The sequence below is a fragment of the Cherax quadricarinatus genome, chromosome 88 (genome assembly GCF_038502225.1).
Source record: "Cherax quadricarinatus isolate ZL_2023a chromosome 88, ASM3850222v1, whole genome shotgun sequence".
NCBI lineage: Eukaryota > Metazoa > Arthropoda > Malacostraca > Decapoda > Parastacidae > Cherax > Cherax quadricarinatus.
In genome coordinates, this window is record NC_091379.1 from 11,934,436 (window position 1) to 11,955,179 (window position 20,744).

A 20,744-nucleotide genomic window follows, 5' to 3' on the forward strand; every position below is an offset into this window, starting at 1 on the left:
AATTTTAAGTCCGTTACAATCGTCGATATTTAATATGTTAGGTCTGCCGTGATCGTCGGTATAACCCAATCAACTACTACTGCATACATGTATCATAATGATACAGGTGCTTTAGATGGTGTGCTGCAATACAGACTGCAACCTGAGCGATATAACATCAGTAGCGAGGAAGTAGTCATGGGGGTTCATATACGTATAGGTACACATGCGCAATCAACCTAGGATAGACCAAAAGAAATGCAGAGTGACCTATTGAAGCCCTAACCCGTCTAGGTACAGTGGCTCAAGGTACACATAGTTGAGTGCAACATGGTGATTGCGACTAGTTTAGTGGATTACTGAATTAGGTTGTTAGTAATATAATAATGATAATAATGATAATGATATTAGTGTAAAGTAAAAGGACACAAGTGTAACTAATGTGACATTTTATTGTGGCAACGTTTCGCTCTCCAGGAGCTTTGTCAAGCCATTACAAACAGTACATGGACACAGAGGGTACATATAGGCTCAGAGTGAGGTGCAGTACTAGAGGTAGTAGTAGTAGTAGTGACATAAGTTTTAGTAGTAGTAGTAATACAATAGGGTAGAGCAATTAACTCGTACATGAGTAAAAGGATATAAAAGCTATTACTTGGGTAACATAAAAATAGGTTAGACAAATATAGACTGGAAAGAGGCAGCCTGTTTCAGTGTTCACTCTCTGTAATGTGCTTTGTGCAGTATAACAGGAGAGACTATGTGATGGCAGGGTTTACTGTTTTCAGGAGGATTCTTGCTAAGACTTCAGAGATGGTGAAGCTGCCTTTGTTTTGTTTAATTGTATTCGAACCAGAGATTAGTGCTGATTCGAGGCACTTGCGTTTGCGGAAATTAGTTTCTTTGATCACTAATTGGGCGTCCCTGAATTTCATGAGATGATTGGAGGAATTTCGGTGTTGTACACAGGCGTTGTTCAAGTTATCGTTCCTACATGCGTAAATGTGTTCATTGAGGCGGGTGTCGAGGTTTCTTGCTGTTTCACCTACATAAATCTTGTCACAGCCTCCACAGGAAATAGTGTAAACTCCTGCATTGACTGGTTCGTGGTGCTTTGATTTTGTCCTGGTTAGATCCTTTATTGAAGTGCTGGAAGCGATGGCGACTCTGGTGTTAGCTTGTGAAAGTACTTTAGAAACGTTCAGTGCAACCTGGCTGTTGGGAAGAATTATAACTTTGTTAGGAGTGGTGATGGTGCGTGGAGAATTAATGATCTGAAGATCTCTTTTCTTGCAGTCTTTGATGAAAAAGGAAGGAAAATGTAACTCAGTGAAGGTTTGGTGAAAGTATGTACATTCCTCGTCAAGAAACTCAGGACTACAAATTTGGTATGCTCTTAGTAAAAGCCCGATGATGATGCCTCTTTTGGTCTTAGTATCTTGACTGGAATAGAAGTGTGTGAGATCATTTTTATTGGTAGGTTTTCGATAAACTTGAAATCTTAGGTTGTTGTCTACTTTGTGAATGAGGACGTCGAGGAAGGGTAGCTTGTCATTGGACTCTTCTTCTAGTGTAAACTGGAAATGCACTAGAGAAGGGAAGAAACTTCTATACCTGTTACCCAGCAACCCTAAACTAGCACACATGTATGGTTTACCCAAGATCCATAAACGCAATATTCCTCTCAGACCAATCACGTCAGGTATAGGCAGCGCTCCACACAAACTACCCGGAGTTCTTGCCAAACATCTTTCATGCCTTCTGGGGACCATCAGCCCCGCTCATCTTAAACACTCAGGCGACCTTCTCAACCGCATCCGAAACCTCTCAATCCGTAACAAAAAACTAAGTAGTTTGGACGTGACTTCCCTCTTCACAAAAGTACCTACCACTAAAGCCATCGAGGTTCTACGACGCAAAGTCAATCAGGACCTTAATCTTCCTCTACCTCCCGGAGATTTTGTTGACTTGATTGAACTCTGTATTAATTTCAACTGTTTTTCTTTCAATAACAAGCTCTACAAACAAACCTACGGCATGGGAATGGGGTCCCCCATCAGTGCCGTCCTAGCCAACTTATACATGGAACACCTAGAGTCCGGACACTTCGCGAACATCATCCCTTCAAGCGTCACTTGATTACGTTACGTGGACGACGTCCTCATAATAACTCCCAAACGTTTTGATGTACGGAATCTTCAGGCAAGGCTCAATCAACGCAGTTGAACCGGCGATCCAATTTACGCTAGAAGAAGAGTCCAATGACAAGCTACCTTTCCTCGACGTCCTCATTCACAAAAGTAGACAACAACCTAAGATTTCAAGTTTATCGAAAACCTACCAATAAAAATGATCTCACACACTTCTATTCCAGTCAAGATACTAAGACCAAAAGAGGTACCATCATCGGGTTTTTCCTAAGAGCATACCGAATTTGTAGTCCTGAGTTTCTTGACGAGGAATGTACATACATTCACCAAACCTTCACTGAGTTACATTTTCCTTCCTTTTTCATCAAAGACTGCAGGAAAAGAGCTCTTCAGATCATTAATTCTCCACGCACCAACACCACTCCTAACAAAGTTATAATTCTTCCCAACAGCCAGGTTGCACTGAACATTTCTAAAGTACTTTCACAAGCTAACACCAGAGTCGCCATCGCTTCTAGCACTTCAATAAAGGATCTGACCAGGACAAAATCAAAGCACCACGAATCAGTCAATGCAGGAGTTTACACTATATCCTGTGGAGGCTGTGACAAGATTTATGTAGGTGAAACAGCAAGAAACCTCGACACCCGCCTCAATGAACACATTTACGCATGTAGGAACGGTAACTTGAACAACGCCTGTGTACAACACCGAAATTCCTCCAATCATCTCATGAAATTCAGGGACGCCCAATTAGTGATCAAAGAAACTAATTTCCGCAGACGCAAGTGCCTCGAATCAGCACTAATTGCTGTTTCGAATTCAATTAAGCAAAACAAAGGCAGCTTCACCATCTCTGAAGTCTTAGCAAGAATCCTCCTGAAAACAGTAAACCCTGCCATCACATAGTCTCTCCTGTTATACTACACAAAGCACATTACAGAGAGTGAACACTGAAACAAGCTGCCTCTTTCCAGTCTATATTTATCCAACCTATTTTTATGTTACGCAAGTAATAGCTTTTATATCCTTTTACTCATGTACGAGTTAATTGCTCTACCATATTGTATTACTACTACTACTACAACTTATTTCACTACTACTACTACTACCACTAGTACTGCACCTCACTCTGAGCCTATATATACCCTCTGTGTCCATGTACTGTTTGTAACGGCTTGACAAAACTCCTGGAGAGCGAAACGTTGCAACAACAAAATGCCACATTAGTTGAACTTTACATACTGTCGGTAATTCTACCAACATTATTGCAATGATATTAGTGGATGACAGTGAATAATAATGATAGAAATTGTGTTGAAAAGAAAAAGATGAGAAATTGCCTAGTTATCATAAGGAAAAAAAAAAAAGCCTGAATAGGAGAATTCACATGGGCATGTTAATTGACACAGAGCATTTCCTGAATATTCTGGACACCGGTTGACTTTTTTTTAGTTTAATATGTTTATTATGCACCGGTTGACAAAATGAGGGATTTATTCCTTCTATTTCATTAGTTAGAAGGTTGTTCACATTAGCTGCATTCTGTATGTAAATGATCCACAGGTCACTTGACCTGTTCCCAGAGGTTAGAAGCTTAGGACCGGCTATTAACTATCTCCTAGTTATTTTACCTCATGCTATCTGCAAACTATTGGGCCTACTCCACCCGACCCCACATGGGGTGGGGTGTGGGGGGACCGGTGTGTGGTTGGCATTCCAATGGCCTCTCTCCCTCAGTCAAGGGCTGGTGCCACCGTGCTACCATACTCTAAAAACTTACTCTATTTCTCGTGCTGCTGACCTTGATGCACTGAGAAGTGTGGAAGTACTTGAGCTAAAGGTTTCCATCCCCCTTAAGCTCGCCTGTCTGCGATTGTTTTGTATATATCTATGCACCACGCAGAATCAAGCGAGTATATACAGAGAAAGATCACAATCAGCAGGACTTGATACTGCTACTGAGATGGACAAGATTCCCAGGCCACAAACGCCACATAAGCTGGGCAGACTGGTTCACAAGATATGTTTCATTCCCAGCCCGGGCATTCCCAAGCATGCATTCAAGTTATTTCAATCTCCTCTTGTATGTTCTGACCACACAAGAGATTTTTATATCAATGTACTCTGCAGAAACAGCAGTATCGAGTCCTGCTGACTGCGATTTCTCTCTCTCTCTCTCTCTCTCTCTCTCTCTCTCTCTCTCTCTCTCTCTCTCTCTCTCTCTCTCTCTCTATATATATATATATATATATATATATATATATATATATATATATATATATATATATATATATATATATATATATATATAAACTTTGGCATGTCTGTGTCTAGCATTAGGAGAGAAGTAAATAACGAAACTGAATTTTATAGGAATACAGTTAATTAAAAGCCTGAACAGATCTATCACACACTGGCCTGGTCACAGACCGGGCCGCGGGGGCTTTGACCCCCGGAACTCTCTCCAGGTAAACTCCAGGTAAACTAAGATAAGTATGTTTATGGAGCAACATGCAGTGTGAACCGACTGACTGATGTCGCAGTAGTTAGGGTCAGGCTTAGTTACAAGTTGTGGCATGCAAAGAGTATGTTGCAATTTATTCAGTGTATATACACACTCCCATATAGGCTGCCTCCCAACCATCGAACCGGGTGCTGTGTTTGTAATACAAGTGCTTCTGGCAGTTTGGCGAACACACAGATGATCAAACTAAATGTGGCCAGTCCTATGGGCACTCTCTCTAATATTATGTGCTTAATTGCCCACTTATTGAAGAATATGGTCAGTAAAATAACCTATGTGATATGTCAGGGTATCTTATTAATGAAAATAAGGTACCAGACATATTAAGAAAACATCCAGAATTTGCTTCAACGAAAAAGTCTAGGACGAACTCCCTTCAAACCGGTTTTTGGCCTAGTTCCTAGGCATTTTCTGCATTAATACGCTCTAGCGCTACCATTCACAGCCACTGGGCTAGCTGGACCAGTGGCTAGCGTGGGGATAGAACCCACGACTCTCTGATCGTGGGTTCTATCACAGCCTGTGGTATGGTTTGTTTGCAATCTTGTCATTACGATTTCGTGAGCCATGTTAACATCGTGTGCACAATAAACTGGCAACTTCGGCGGCAAAATTTTTAAATGTAAATATCAGGCAAGATGCAGGTGCCCTTGACGGATCATGTGTTCATAGCGATGGTATCCCGATCCTCCTCTACTTAAAGTTCCACTCCTTCGTGACTTCTTCCACGGCATCCTCAATTATTCTCCCAGGTGCGGGTGAGACGAGGCTCGGAGGCCCCGGGTGAGACGAGGATCGAAAGCCCCGGGTGAGACGAGGCTCGGAAGCCCCGGGTGAGACGAGGCTCGGAAGCCCCGGTTGAAACGAGGCTCGGAAGCTTCGTCATTAGCTAAGAAAATATTGATCATTATCTTTCAATTTCGGTGAATTAAATTTTGCCTTCAGAATCCGAGAAGTCTCCTCCCGATGCCTCATTTGTTGATGTCTGACTGAGGGTGTGATGAAGTGGGACTGATAGTGTGATGAAGCGGGACGGAGAGGGTGAAATGAGATTGAGAGAGTGGTGAAGTGGGACTGAGAATGTGGTGAAGTGGGACTGAGAGTGTGGTGAAGTGGGACTGAGAATATGGTGAAGTGGGACTGAGAGCGTGGTGAAGTGGGATTGAGAGTGTGGTGAAGTGGGATTGAGATTGTGAAGTGGGACTGAGAGTATGGTGAAGTGGGACTGAGAATGTGAAGTGGGACTGAGAGTGGTGAAGTGGGACAGAGAGCGTGGTAAAGTGAGACTGAGAGTGTGGTGAAGTGGAACTGAGAGTGTGGTGAAGTGTGACTGAGAGTGTGAAGTGGGATTGAGAGTGTGGTGAAGTGGGACTGAGAGTGTGGTGAAGTGTGACTTAGAAAGGTGAACTAGGACTGAGAGTGTGGTGAATTGGGACTGAGAGTGTGAAGTGGGACTGAGAGTGGTGAAGTGGGACTGAGAGTGGTGAAGTGGGACTGAGAGTATGGTGAAGTGGGACTGAGAGTAAAGTGGGACTGAGAGTGTGGTGAAGTGGGACTGAGAGTTTGGTGAAGTAGGACTGAGGGTGTGAAGTTGGACTGAGAGTGGTGAAGTGGGACTGAGAGTGTGGTGAAGTGAGACTGAGAGTGGTGAAGTGGGACTGAGAGTGCTGAAGTGGGACTGAGAGTGATAAAATGGGACAGAGAGTGTGGTGAAGTTGGATTGAGAGCGGTGAAGTGGGACTGAGAGTGGTGAAGTGGGACTGAGAGTGGGGAAGTGGTGCTCAGGGTGGGGAAGTGGGACTGAGAGTGGTGAAGCGGGACTGAGAGTATGGTGAAGTGGGACTGACAGTAAAGTGGGACTGAGAGTGTGGTGAAGTGGGACTGAGAGTTTGGTGAAGTAGGACTGAGAGTGCTATAGTGGGACTGAGAGTGGTGAAATGGGACTGAGAGTGTGGTGAAGTTGGATTGAGAGCGGTGAAGTGGGACTGAGAGTGGTGAAGTGGGACTGAGAGTGGGGAAGTGGTGCTCAGGGTGGGGAAGTGGGACTGAGAGTGGTGAAGTGGGACTGAGAGTATGGTGAAGTGGGACTGAGAGTGTTAAGTGTGACTGAGAGTGTAAAGTGGGGCTGAGAGTAGCGAAGTGGGACTGAGAGTGTGGAGAAGTGGGACTGAGAGTGGTGAAGTGGGACTGAGAGTGTGGTGAAGTGGGACTGAGAGTGGTGAAGTGGGACTGAGAATTTGGTGAAGTGGGGCTGAGAGTGTGGTGAAGTGGGACTGAGAGTGGTGAAGTGGGACTGAGAGTGTGAAGTGGAACTGAGAGTGTGAAGTGGGACTGAGAGTGGTGAAGTGGGACTGAGAGTGGTGAAGTGGGACTGAGAGTGTGGTGAAGTGAGACTGAGAGTGTGGTGAAGTGGGACAGAGTGTGTGAAGTGGGACTGAGAGTGTGAAGTGGGACTGAGAATTTGGTGAAGCGGGACTGAGAGTGGTGAAGTTGGACTGAGAGTGTGGTGAAGTGGGACTGAGAGTGGTGAAGTGGGACTGAGAGTGGAGAAGTGGGACTGAGAGTGAGGAAGTGGGACTGAGAGTGGTGAAGTGGGACTGAGAGTGGTGAAGTGGGACTGAGAGTGTGATAAAGTGGGACTGAGAGTGTGAAGTGGGACTGAGAGTGTGAAGTGGGACTGAGAGTGTTGTGAAGTGGGGCTGAGAGTGGTGAAGTGGGACTGAGAGTGATGAAGTGGGACTGAGAGTGTGGTAAAGTGGGACTGAGAATAGTGAAGTGGGTCTGAGAGTGTGGTGAAGTTGGACTGAGAGTGGTGAAGTTGGACTGAGAGTGGTGAAGTGGGACTCAGAGTGTGGTGAAGTGGGACTGAGAGTAAAGTGGGACTGAGAGTGTGGTGAAGTGGGACTGAGAGTGTGGTGAAGTGGAACTGAAGGTGTGAAGTTGGACTGAGAGTGGTGAAGTGGGACTTAGAGTGTGGTGAAGTGAGACTGAGAGTGGTGAAGTGGGACTGAGAGTGTAGTGAAGTGAGACTGAAAGTGGTGAAGTGAGATTGTGAGTGTGGTGAAGTGGGACTGAGAGTGCTGAAGTGGGACTGAGAGTGGTGAAATGGGACTGAGAGTGTGGTGAAGTTGGATTGAGAGTGGTGAAGTGGGACTGAGAGTGGTGAAGTGCGACTGAGAGTGGGGAAGTGGTACTGAGGGTGGGAAAGTGGGACTGAGAGTCGTGAAGTGGGACTAAGAGTATGGTGAAGTGTGACTGAGAGTGTGAAGTTGGAGTGAGAGTGTTAAGTGTGACTGAGAGTGTGGTGAAGTGGGGCTGAGAGTGGCGAAGTGGGACTGAGAGTGTGGTGAAGTGGGACTGAGAGTAGTGAAGTGAGACTGAGAGTGTGGTGAAGTGGGACTGAGAGTGGTGAAGTGGGACTGAGAATGTGGTGAAGTGCGGCTGAGACTGGTGAAGTGGGACAGAGTGTGGTGATGTGGGACTGAGGGTGTGGTGAAGTGACACTGAGAGTGTGGTGAAGTGGGACTGAGAGTAGTGAAGTGGGACTGAGAGTGAAGTGGGACTGAGAGTGGTGAAGTGGGACTGAGAGTGGTGAATTGGGACTGAGAGTGTGGTGAAGTGGGACTGAGAGTGGTGAAATGGGACTGAGAGTGTGGTGAAGTGGGACTGAGAGTGCGTTGAAGTGGGACTGAGAGTGGTGAAGTGGGACTGAGAGTGCCGTGTAGTGGGACTGAGAGTGGTGAAGTGAGACTGAGAGTGGTGAAGTGGGACAGAGTGGTGAAGTGGGACTGAGAGTGAAGTGGGACTGAGAGTGGTGAAGTGGGAGTGAGAGTGTGGTGAAGTGGGACCGAGAGTGATGAAGTGGGACAGAGTGGTGAAGTGGGACTGAGAGTGTGGTGAAGTTGGACTGAGAGTGGTGAAGTGGGACTGAGAGCGGTGAAGTGGGACTGAGAGTGGGGAAATGGGACAGAGTGTGGTGAAGTGGGACTGAGAGTGGTGAGGTGGAACTAAGAGTGTGGTGAAGTGGGGTGAGACTGGTGAAGTGGAACTGAGAGTGTGGTGAAGTGGGAGTGAGTGGTAAAGTGGGACTGAGAGTGACGTGTAGTGGGACTGAGAGTGGTGAAGTGGGACTGAGAGTGGTGAAGTGGGACTGAATGTGGTGAAGTTGGACTGAGAGTGTGGTGAAGTGGGGCTGAGAGTGGTGAAGTGGGACTGAGAGTGTGGTGAAGTGGGACTGAGAGTGTGGTGAAGTGGGACTTAGAGTGTTGTGAAGTGGAACTTAGAGTGGCGAAGTCGGACTGAAAGTGGTGAAGTGGGACTGAGAGTGGCGTGTAGTGGGACTGAGAGTGGTGAAGTGGGACTGAGAGTGGGGAAATGGTACTGAGGGTGAGAAAGTGGGACTGAGAGTCGTGAAGTGGGACTGAGAGTATGGTGAAGTGTGACTGAGAGTGTGAAGTGGGAGTGAGAGTGTTAAGTGAGACTGAGAGTGTGGTGAAGTGGGGCTGAGAGTGGCGAAGTGGGACTGAGAGTGTGGTGAAGTGGGACTGAGAGTAGTGAAGTGAGACTGAGAGTGTGGTGAAGTGGGACAGAGTGGTGAAGTGGGACTGAGAATGTGGTGAAGTGCGGCTGAGACTGGTGAAGTGGGACTGAGAGTGTGATGTGGGACTGAGAGTAGTGAAGTGGGACTGAGAGTGAAGTGGGACTGAGAGTGGTGAAGTGGGACTGAGAGTGAAGTGGGACTGAGAGTGTGGTGATGTGGGACTGAGGGTGTGGTGAAGTGACACCGAGAGTGTGGTGAAGTGGGACTGAGAGTAGTGAAGTGGGACTGAGAGTGGTGAAGTGGGACTGAGAGTGGTGAAGTGGGACTGAGAGTGTGGTGAAGTGGGGCTGAGAGTGAAGTGGGCCTGAGAGTGTGGTGAAGTGGGACTGAGAGTGCGTTGAAGTGGGACTGAGAGTGGTGAAGTGGGACTGAGAGTGGTGAAGTGGGATTTAGAGTGTGGTGAAGTGGGACTGAGAGTGATGAAGTGGGACTGAGAGTGGTGAAGTGGGACTGAGAGTGGTGAAGCGGGACTGAGAGTGGTGAAGTGGGATTTAGAGTGTGGTGAAGTGGGACTGAGAGTGATGAAGTGGGACAGAGTGAAGTGGGACAGTGTGTGGTGAAGTTGGACTGAGAGTGGTGAAGTGGGACTGAGAGCGGTGAAGTAGGACTGAGAGTGGGGAAGTGGGATTGAGAGTGTGGTGAAGTGGGACTGAGAGTGGTGAGGTGGAACTAAGAGTGTGGTGAAGTGGGGCTGAAAGTGGTGAAGTGGAACTGAGTGTGTGGTGAAGTGGGACTGAGAGTGTGGTGAAGTGGGACTTAGAGTGCCGTGTAGTGGGACTGAGAGTGGTGAAGTGGGACTGAGAGTGCCGTGTAGTGGGACTGAGAGTGGTGAAGTGGGACTGAGAGTGGTGAAGTGGGACTGAAAGTGGTGAAGTGGGACTAAGAGTGTGGTGAAGTGGGGCTGAGAGTGGTGAAGTGGGACTGAGAGTGCCGTGTAGTGGGACTGAGAGTGTGGTGAAGTGGGACTGAGAGTGTGGTGAAGTGGGACTTAGAGTGTGGTGAAGTGGGACTGAGAGTGGTGAAGTGGGACTGAGAGTGGTGAAGTGGGACTGAGAGTGAAGTGGGACTCAGAGTGGTGAAGTGGGACTCAGAGTGGGGAAGTGGGACTGAGAGTGGTGAAGTGGGACTCAGAATGGTGAAGTGGGACTGAGAGTGGTGAAGTGGGACTGAGAGTGGTGAAGTGGGACTGAGAGTGAAGTGGGACTCAGAGTGAAGTGGGACTGAGAGTGGTGAAGTGGGACTCAGAGTGGTGAAGTGGGACTCAGAGTGGTGAAGTGGGACTCAAAGTGGTGAAGTGGGACTCAAAGTGGTGAAGTGGGACTGAGAGTGGTGAAGTGGGACTCAGAGTGGTGAAGTGGGACTGAGAGTGGTGAAGTGGGACTGAGAGTGGTGAAGCGGGACTCAAAGTGGTGAAGTGGGAGTCAGAGTGGTGAAGTGGGACTCAGAGTGTGGTGAAGTTTCTGGGCAGTGAAGGCGAGGATTAGGATTGTTAAGTCAAATAACACAAGCACAACTAATGTGACATTTTATTGTGGCAACGTTTCGCTCTCCAAGAGCTTTGACAAGCCGAAAAAGCGAAATGTTGCCACAAAAAAATGTCACATTACTTGCACTTGTGGGTAATTCTACCAATGTTAATACAGGATGAAGATTGTTTCTCGATAATAAACTTTGGTTCAGTTAAAAGCCCCTGAGAGTTGTTGAGTTATTACTGACTTTCTTGTTTATCCTTGAGGTATATACACTCGTAAACATTAACAGGTTTCAACGAACTCCATCTACGCTTCTCTCGGTACTGACTGAAGGTGAAACGTTCTATATGGCAGCTAAATGTGTCGTTTGCTTCCCCTTGTCTTCGGGAAACATTCGTTTGATGGCCTCCTGTCTTCACTCTTCCTTGCAACATTCACCTCAACAGATGGCTGTGTAGGAATCCTAGCAGTATCCCAGGAGGATATCACAGCCATAACCGTCAGGACTCGCCAAATCTGAGTAACACGATTGTAAACAAATCATGGAACAAGTTGGGTTTGAACGCATGGCAAATGTGTTCTAAAACTAACAGGTCAGTGCATAAACACAGTCTGAGAGTTTTAGCGTTCACTTGTTATGGGTTCTAGCACACGAGAAATTAATAACCGTCATGTTTGTGTAATAACCGTTAGATTTGCTTAATAACCTTAGGACTGCGTAATAACCTTGGGGTTTCCGTAATAACCGTCAGGTTTGCTAATAACCGTCAGGTTTGCGTAATAACCTGAGGTCTGCGTAATAACCTCAGGTCTGCGTAATAACCGTCGGGTTTGCGTAATAACCTCAGGACTGCGTAATAACCTTCGGGTTTCCGTAATAACCGTCAGGTCTGCGTAATAACCGTCGGGTTTGCGTAATAACCTCAGGACTGCGTAATAACCTTCGGGTTTCCGTAATAACCGTCAGGTCTGCGTAATAACCGTCGGGTTTGCGTAATAACCTCAGGACTGCGTAATAACCTTCGGGTTTCCGTAATAACCGTCAGGTCTGCGTAATAACCGTCAGGTCTGCGTAATAACCGTCAGGACTGCATAATAACCGTCGGGTTTGCTAATAACCGTCAGGTCTGCGTAATAACCGTCAGGTCTGCGTAATATTCGTCAGGTTTGCGGCCTACCCGGGAGTCTTATTCTCGTTGTTTGGTAATTTACATGCCATCAAACCCGCCGACCAAGGCGCCACACACCAGACGTCAGGACAACTCCAGCTCTTGGGTCCTAACATTTATTTTCAATATAATCACAGCTGACTCTGAATATTAAAACGTAAATCATCTGATTAATATAATAAAGAATTATATAATAAAAATTCAACTGCTAGCATTGACCCCAAAAAATTAACGTGATTTTAATGAAATTACACCCTAAATTACACTCTAAATTACACCCTAAATTACACTCTAAATTACACTCTAAATTACACCCTAAATTACACTCTAAATTACACCCTAAATTACACTCTAAATTACACTCTAAATTTTCAACTTTCTGACAGAACCGCGTGGAAAAATTCAAGAATTTTTCAGCTCTAGATAAAGAACCTTCTTACTATCAGTAAAGAATAATATAGTTAACTTTAAGTTCTATTTAATCACTGAAAGGTATTAAAGTAACTCAGTGTGTATAATAACTGAGAGACACATTGCTCGGTGCACATATTTGATCATCATAACTTCACTTCTTCTCAAATAAATAATAATAATGTCCTATCACAAAACATTATTATTATCATTATAATTAGTAGTAGCAGTAGTAGTAGTATAAATTGTTAAATTATTGTGCTATGTTAATGTTAATATATTATCGTTAATAATAATAATTATTTTTTTTATATTAACAAGTCGGGCGTCTCCCACTGAGGCAGGGTGACCCAAAAAGAAAGAAAATCCCCAAAAAGAAAATACTTTCATCATTCAACACTTTCACCTCACTCACACATAATCATTGTTTTTGCAGAGGTGCTCAGAACACAACAGTTTAGAAGCATATACGTATAAAGATACACAACATATCCCTCCAAACTGCTAATATCCTGAACCCCTCCTTTAAAGTGCAGGCATTGTACTTCCCATTTCCAGGACTCAAGTCCGGCTATATAAAAATAACTGGTTTCCCTGAATCCCTTCACTAAATATTATTCTGCTCACACTCCAACAGCTCGTCAGGTCCCAAATACCATTTGTCTCCATTCACTTCTATCGAACACGCTCATAGGCATAAGAATTAACAACTGGGCGTCTACACTGCAAACTGAATTGTTTGCAATCCTAATGGCGCTAAAGCTAACCTATGACACTGAGCTTGACTCTATCATCATTACTGATTCTATGTCATCATTGAAGGCTCTTGGCTCATATAATGACTCCAACAACATGCTCATTGGGGAAGCCAGGTATAGATACTCAAAAATTAGGGACAAAGGAATTAATGTACAATTGCTATGGATCCCATCACACATTGGATTACTCCTTCATGATAAAGTTGATATGTTAGCCAAGAAGAGTATCCAGAAGGAGAACGTAGAATATAACTTTGGTATAACTGTGTCTAGCATTAGGAATAATATTAGGAGAGAAGTAAATAATGAAGATGATTGTTATAGGAATGCAGTTAGAAGCCTGAGTAGATCTATAACCCACTATGATAACATGAACGTAGATAAGTATGTTTATGGAGCAACTTGCAATGTGAACAGACTGACTGATGTTGTAGTGGCCAGGCTTAGGCTTGGTTACAAGTACTTCTGGCAGTTTCGGAGACACACAGATGATGATCAAACTAAATGTAAATTATGTGATCAGGCATATGGTCACTCTCTTGAACACTATGTGCTTAATTGTCCACTTATTGAGGAATACAGAGACAGACAGTATAATAACCTATGTGACATGTCAAGATATCTTATTAATGAAAATAAGATACCAGATATACTAAGCAAATTTCCTAAATTTGCTTGTAACAGATAAGTGAACTATAGATATGTAGATATAAATCCATATGTATTCCTGTTAACCCTTTGGGGCCTAGTTCCTAGGCCTTTTGTGTATCCACATGCTCTCGCGCTACCGTCCACAGGATGGATATGGGGTGCACAATAAACTAGCCACTTCGGTGGCAAAATCTAATCTATCATGTACGCCTACTGGAAGTCCAAGCCCCTCACCCACAAAACCTCCATTACCCCTTCCTTCCAACCTTTTCGAGGACGACCTCTACCCCGCCTTCCTTCCCCTACAGATTTATACACTCTCCATGTTATTCTACTTTGATCCATGCTCTCTAAATGACCAAACCACCTCAACAACCCCTCTTCAGCCCTCTGACTAATACTTTTATTAACTCCACACCTTCTCCTAATTTCCACACTCCGAATTTTCTGCATAATATTTACACCACACATTGCCCTTAGACAGGACATCTCCACTGCCTCCAACCGCCTCATCGCTGCTGCATTTACCACCCAAGCTTCACACCCATATAAGAGTGTTGGTACTACTATACTTTCATACATTCCCTTCTTTGCCTCCATAGATAACGTTTTTTGTCTCACATATACCTCAACGCACCACTCGCCTTTTTTCCCCCATCATTTCTATGATTAACCTCACCTTCATAAATCCATCCGCTGACACGTAAACTCCCAAATATCTGAAACCATTCACTTCTTCCATACTCCTCCTTCCAAATTTGATATCCAATTTTTCTTTATCTAAATCATTTGATACCCTCATCACCTTACTCTTTTCTATGTTCACTTTCAACTTTCTACCTTTACTCACACTCCCAAAATAATTATTATTATTATTTATTTATTTTTCATTATAATAATTATTACATTTTCAATATTATTTTAAATTTATTATTTATTTTTTAATTATTATTATTAATAGTCTAGCATGGTCCTTAAAAACTTGAGTACCTTACCATCCAAGGCCAATTATTTTTGAGAGCCCTTACTCCACCGAGGACGCGCAAGCCTGCAGTAAATGGTCCTATGCGGAGTTCGAAGGCTTTAGGGTCGTCGAGGGCAGACTGAGGGACACCTGGACGACGTTGTGGATCGCCAGTTCGACTGGATACGCTGTTATCCACAAATGTGCTGTTGGAGTCAGGCCGGAGGATCTGGACTGGGCCGATCCTCTCAGTGAATAACTTGAACATCTGGAATATGTTCTGGCCGCACTCTGTAACACCGAGATGCATTAACATGGTGTTTTATGACGGATAACAAAATTATTACTGGTTATTTTTGTAAAAATGAGAAGCTTGGTAAAGTGGGAAATTAAGTGGGTGATGATAACTTACGAAAATTGACGATGGGTTGTGAGATGTCTTCTAAATTGGCCGAACCTGCAAGATGTAACGAAAACTGTCAATCATACTTTCTCGTTATTGCAGTCTTAAATAAAATTATTGCGAAAAATCCTGTCAGTGACCAAAATACCTATTTTACATATTTCTTTATATATATATATATATATATATATATATATATATATATATATATATATATATATATATATATATATATATATATATATATATATATATATATTCATATATATATATATATGCAAAACAACCACTCTGAGAGAATAGAGAAATTCCAAGCGCTTTCGTGACTACTCACATTATCAAGGAACTTGATAATGTGAGCAGTCACGAAAGCACCTGGAATTTCTCTAGTCTTTCAGAGTGGTTGTCTTGTATATTCTGAAATCACCTGTTTACTGTGATCTTATTGCATATATATATATATATATATATATATATATATATATATATATATATATATATATGAGTGTGGGTGTGTGTGTGTGTGTGTGTGAGCGAGAGTGAGTGTGTGTGTGTGTGTGTGTGTGTGTGTGTGTGTGTGTCTGCAAAACAACCACTGTGAAAGAATAGAGAAATTACAAGCGATTTCGTGACTACTCACATTATCAAGGAACAATGAAAGTAAAGCATCAAAGGAAGGCATATAAAGGGGCAAATTAAATAGCTTAGCCTATTCTATAAATTTTACTGTTGAATTTGAAGAAAATAACTCATTGTCTTTTCTAGATGTTTTAATTATTAAGGGTAAAAATTAATTTAAATTTAAAATTTACAGAAAACCTACAAATAACTGTTCCTATGTCCACTATTATTCTTCCCATCAAGATAGAGTTAAACTGTCTCTTTTCTCATCAATGTTTTTGAGAGCTTTACGTATTTTGCCAAGGAGGGAAGTTGGAAATGAATGGTTGTCCAGGGCAATTGGTGTCAATTGCTGGCTGGACAAATACTGTAAGGAAAATGCGGTAACATTCATTGACAACTGGGACCTCTTCTATGGCAGAAATGACATGTATGCCAGGGATGGGGTTCACTTATCTAGGTGTGGGGTGGGAGCACTGGCAACTGCAGTGGAGGGAGCAGTTAGGACTTTAAACTAGGAATAGTTAGTGGTATAGGTTTTGGCAGGAAAACAGTGAAGTCCCAGTGTAGTAATATTACGAGTTCTAGGGGAACTAGTAATAATAAGAACGAGATAGATATTGAAAAGCCAGGGACCTTGGGTGATAAGGACAGTAATAGGTTTAGTAGAAAAATAGAAATGAGCAGGAAGGGTAAAGAGAAAGGAGAGTCTTTCAATGTTTATTATGCTAATTGCCGTAGTGCTAGGAATAAGATGGACGAGTTGAGATTAGTTGCTAGTGTAGGTAACATTGATGTATTTGCCTTAACTGAGACGTGGTTTAATTCAAAAAGTTGGGACATGCCTGCGGAATGTCATATTCAGGGTTTTAAATTGTTCCAAGAAGATAGAAGTATTGGGAGGGGGGGTGGGGTGGCATTGTATGTCCGAGATCGCTTGAACTGATGCATAAAAACGGGTATTAAGTCTGAAGTAACACATACAGAGTCTGTTTGGATAGAATTTTCAGAGGCGCATGAAAAACTGATTTTAGGAGTGATATACCGTCCCCCAAACTTAGATAGGGACCAAGGGAAACTACTATGGGAGGAAATTGTTAAGGCCACAAGGCACGATAATGTAGTAATTCTAGGAGACTTTAACTTTAGTCATGTTGATTGGAATTTCTTGACTGGGAATTTAGAATCATACGACTTCTTAGAAGTATTTCAGGATTGTTTTTTGAAGCAGTTTGTGACAGAACCTACAAGGGGAAATAACCTGCTTGACTTAGTTCTGGCAAACAATGAATCCCTTGTTAATAATTTAGAAATTTCAGAGGAACTGGGTGCCAGCGACCACAAATCAACTACATTTAGCATTGAATGGAAGTACGATAGTAGCGATAACTCAGTAACAGTCCCAGATTTTCGCTTAGCAGATTACGATGGGCTTAGAGAACACTTATCATCTGTTGACTGGGGTAACGAAGAGAGCTATCAATATGACAGTTTTCTGAACACTATACATGCTGCTCAAAGAGCGTTTATCCCATATAAAGAAATTAGATCAAATAGAAATGACCCAAAATGGATGAATAATAGGCTCAAATATCTACTAGGGCATAAGAAAGGAATTTATAGGCGTATCAAAAGAGGTGAGGGTCATCTTATGAATCAGTATATTGACATTAAGAGGGACATTAAAAAGGGGATAAGAAAAGCTAAAAGGGACTATGAAATTAAAGTTGCTAGGGATTCTAAAACTAACCCAAAAAGTTTTTTCCAGGTCTATAGAACAAAAGTTAGAGATAAGATAGGTCCCCTTAAAAATAACTATGGGCACCTTACTGACAAAGAGAATGAAATGTGCTTGATTTTAAATAATTATTTTCTCTCAGTTTTTACACAGGAAGACACTAACAATATTCCAGTAATTAATTTTTACAGTGGGCTAGAAGAAGATAAATTATGTAACATCACAGTCACTAGTGAGATGGTTGTGAAGCAGATAGACCGACTGAAGCAAAATAAGTCGCCGGGTCCTGATGAGGTTTTTTCAAGGGTTCTTAAGGAATGCAAAATGGAAGTCTGTGAACCATTAACTAATATTTTTAATTTATCTCTTCAAACAGGTGTAGTGTCTGATATGTGGAAGATGGCTAATGTAACTCCTATTTTTAAAACAGGGGACAAGTCGTTACCGTCAAATTACCGCCCAATAAGCCTGACCTCAATTGTAGGCAAATTGCTAGAGTCAATTATAGCTGAGATTATAAGAAGCCATCTCGATAAACATAGCTTGATTAATGATACTCAGCATGGATTCACAAGAGGCCGGTCTTGTCTAACTAATTTATTAACTTTCTTCAGTAAAGCTTTTGAGGCTGTTGACCACAATAAAGAATTTGATATTATTTACTTAGATTTTAGTAAGGCTTTTGATAGAGTTCCACACCATAGACTGTTAAAGAAAGTGGCAGCTCATGGCATTGGGGGAAAAGTGCTCTCGTGGATCGAGTCATGGCTCACTGACAGGAAGCAGAGAGTGTCCATAAATGGGGTTAAATCCGAGTGGGGATCTGTAACAAGTGGCGTTCCACAGGGATCAGTCTTGGGCCCGTTGTTGTTTATAATATATATCAATGATCTTGATGAGGGAATTACTAGTGATATGAGCAAATTCGCCGATGACACAAAGATAGGTAGGACAATTGATTCAAACGTAGATGTTATGGAACTTCGGGAGGATTTAAACAAACTCTATTCTTGGTCAGAAAAGTGGCAGATGCAGTTCAATGTAGATAAATGCAAGGTTCTGAAGCTTGGGAGTGCCCATAACCCTAGTACTTATAAGTTAAATGATGTAGAACTTAGCCATACAGATTGCGAAAAGGACTTGGGGGTTATGGTGAGCAGCAACCTTAAACCAAGACAGCAATGCCTAAGCGTACGTAGTAAGGCAAATAGATTACTGGGATTCATATCAAGAAGTGTAAGCAACAGAAGTCCAGAGGTCATACTGCAGCTTTATACATCATTAGTAAGGCCTCACCTAGATTATGCAGCTCAGTTCTGGTCTCCGTATTACAAAATGGACATAAATTCGTTAGAAAACATTCAGCGTAGGATGACTAAATTAATACATAGCATTAGAAATCGTCCTTATGAAGAAAGATTGAAGACTCTTAAGTTACATTCACTTGTTAGACGAAGAATGAGGGGAGACCTGATCGAAGTGTATAAGTGGAAGATAGGTATTAATAAAGGGGATATTAATAAGGTCTTGAGGATGTCTCTCCAAGAGAGAACCCGCAGTAATGGATTTAAATTAGATAAGTTTAGATTTAGAAAGGACATAAGAAAGTATTGGTTTGGAAATACGGTAGTTGATGAGTGGAACAGTCTACCTAGTTGGATTATTGAGGCTGGGACTTTGGGTAGTTTCAAATCTAGGTTGGATAAGTACATGAGTGGGAGGGGTTGGATTTGAGTGGGACTTTCACATCAGAGCTTATTTCTTGGGTGGCATTGAAAATTGGGTTGGGCAAATGTTTTGTTAGTGGGATGAATTGTAAAGGACCTGCCTAGTATGGGCCAGCAGGCCTCCTGCAGTGTTCCTCCTTTCTTATGTTCTTATGTTCTTATTTGTAGTCCAGAGTTCATAGATGAGGAAATATCCAAAATTTATGAAATAGGTAATGATTTGAAATACCCAAGAAATGTAATTGATAAATCTTTTAAAGTTGCTAGAAATACTTTTTACAATCCAAAAAGGGACAACCAGCCTTATTCAACTAAAAATATGTTGGTTCTCCCTTACCATGAAAACTTGGTTGATATGCCTTCTCTTCTTAAGACTTTTAATATTAAAGTTGTATTCAAAAATCTTGATACAGTAAAAAAACTTTTGATAAAGAATTCCCCCCAAAATGCTGATGGATGTGTCTATAAGATTCCTGGTAAAAATCTCGAACTAAGATTAAAACAACATAAATATAGCATTAGAACTGGACAAGATTCCAATGCTATATTTATTCATGTAAGAGATTTTAACCATCCAATTGACTTTCAAAAAGTTGAGAAAGTAGTATCAAGCAAGTCCATGGTCGACAGGAATATAATTGAATCTTGTTTCATAAACAGCAGTTTTGACAATAATATGAATATTTCCTTTGGTTTATATAAATTAGATCCATTTATAATTAATAGAATTTGGGAAGAATTTAATAATACATTGGACAAATAATATTTTTTTAAATTTCTAATTTCTTGGGTAGAATAGTTTGGTGGTGGGTTGTGTGAAGGACCTGTCTAGTTCGGCCGGCGGGCCTGCTGTCGCGCGTCAGGTGTTTCTTTGTTGTGGGATCTGATAGTGAGGTGTGGGCTACCCCTTTATATACCTTCTTTTGATGCTTTACTTTCATTGTTCCTTGATAATGTGAGCAGTTACGAAAGCGCTTGGAATTCTCTATTCTTTCACAGTGGTTGTTTTGCATATTCTGAAATCACCTGTTTACTGTGATCTTATTGCATATATATATATATATATATATATATATATATATATATATATATATATATATATATATATATATATATATATATATATATATATATATATATATATATATATATATATATATATATATATATATATATATATATATATATATATATATATATATATATGTTTGTTCCCATAGGCTCAGAGACCCTTGGCTCATGGGGAAAGAATGCATCTTAATTCCTTAATTAAGGAGCTAGGAAAAAGATTCATCAGAGTAACTAGGGATCTCAGGGCAGCTAGTTTTCTGTTCCAGCGGCTCAGTGCGGCTGTTCAAAGGGGTAATGCATGCTGCATTTTGGGCACACGCCCCAGCTCTGAGGAGCTGGATGAGAGTTTCGCTTTATAATCGATGATACACACGTAACAACATGTACCGTATATGTCACCTTTATATCAACAATGTATCTTTTAAATCTTCTGTACCATATTATGTTATAAAATATTCCTATTGGTAAATATATATATATATCTATATATATATATATATCTA

General features: G+C 42.1%; 1 protein-coding gene across 1 annotated transcript in view; it reads right to left on the reverse strand.

Moving 5' to 3' along the window:
• Positions 1 to 5,392: 5,392 nt before the first annotated feature.
• Positions 5,393 to 20,744, reverse strand: part of LOC138851068 (uncharacterized) — an 82,675-nt gene continuing 67,323 nt past the window's right edge. Inside the window, exons 4-6 of the mRNA XM_070104030.1 lie at positions 15,094 to 15,138; positions 14,713 to 14,972; positions 5,393 to 5,545 (exon numbers count right to left, since the gene is read on the reverse strand). Of these exons, the coding sequence (XP_069960131.1) occupies positions 5,393 to 5,545; positions 14,713 to 14,972; positions 15,094 to 15,138 (458 nt within the window). The remainder of the gene's footprint in view (positions 5,546 to 14,712; positions 14,973 to 15,093; positions 15,139 to 20,744) is intronic.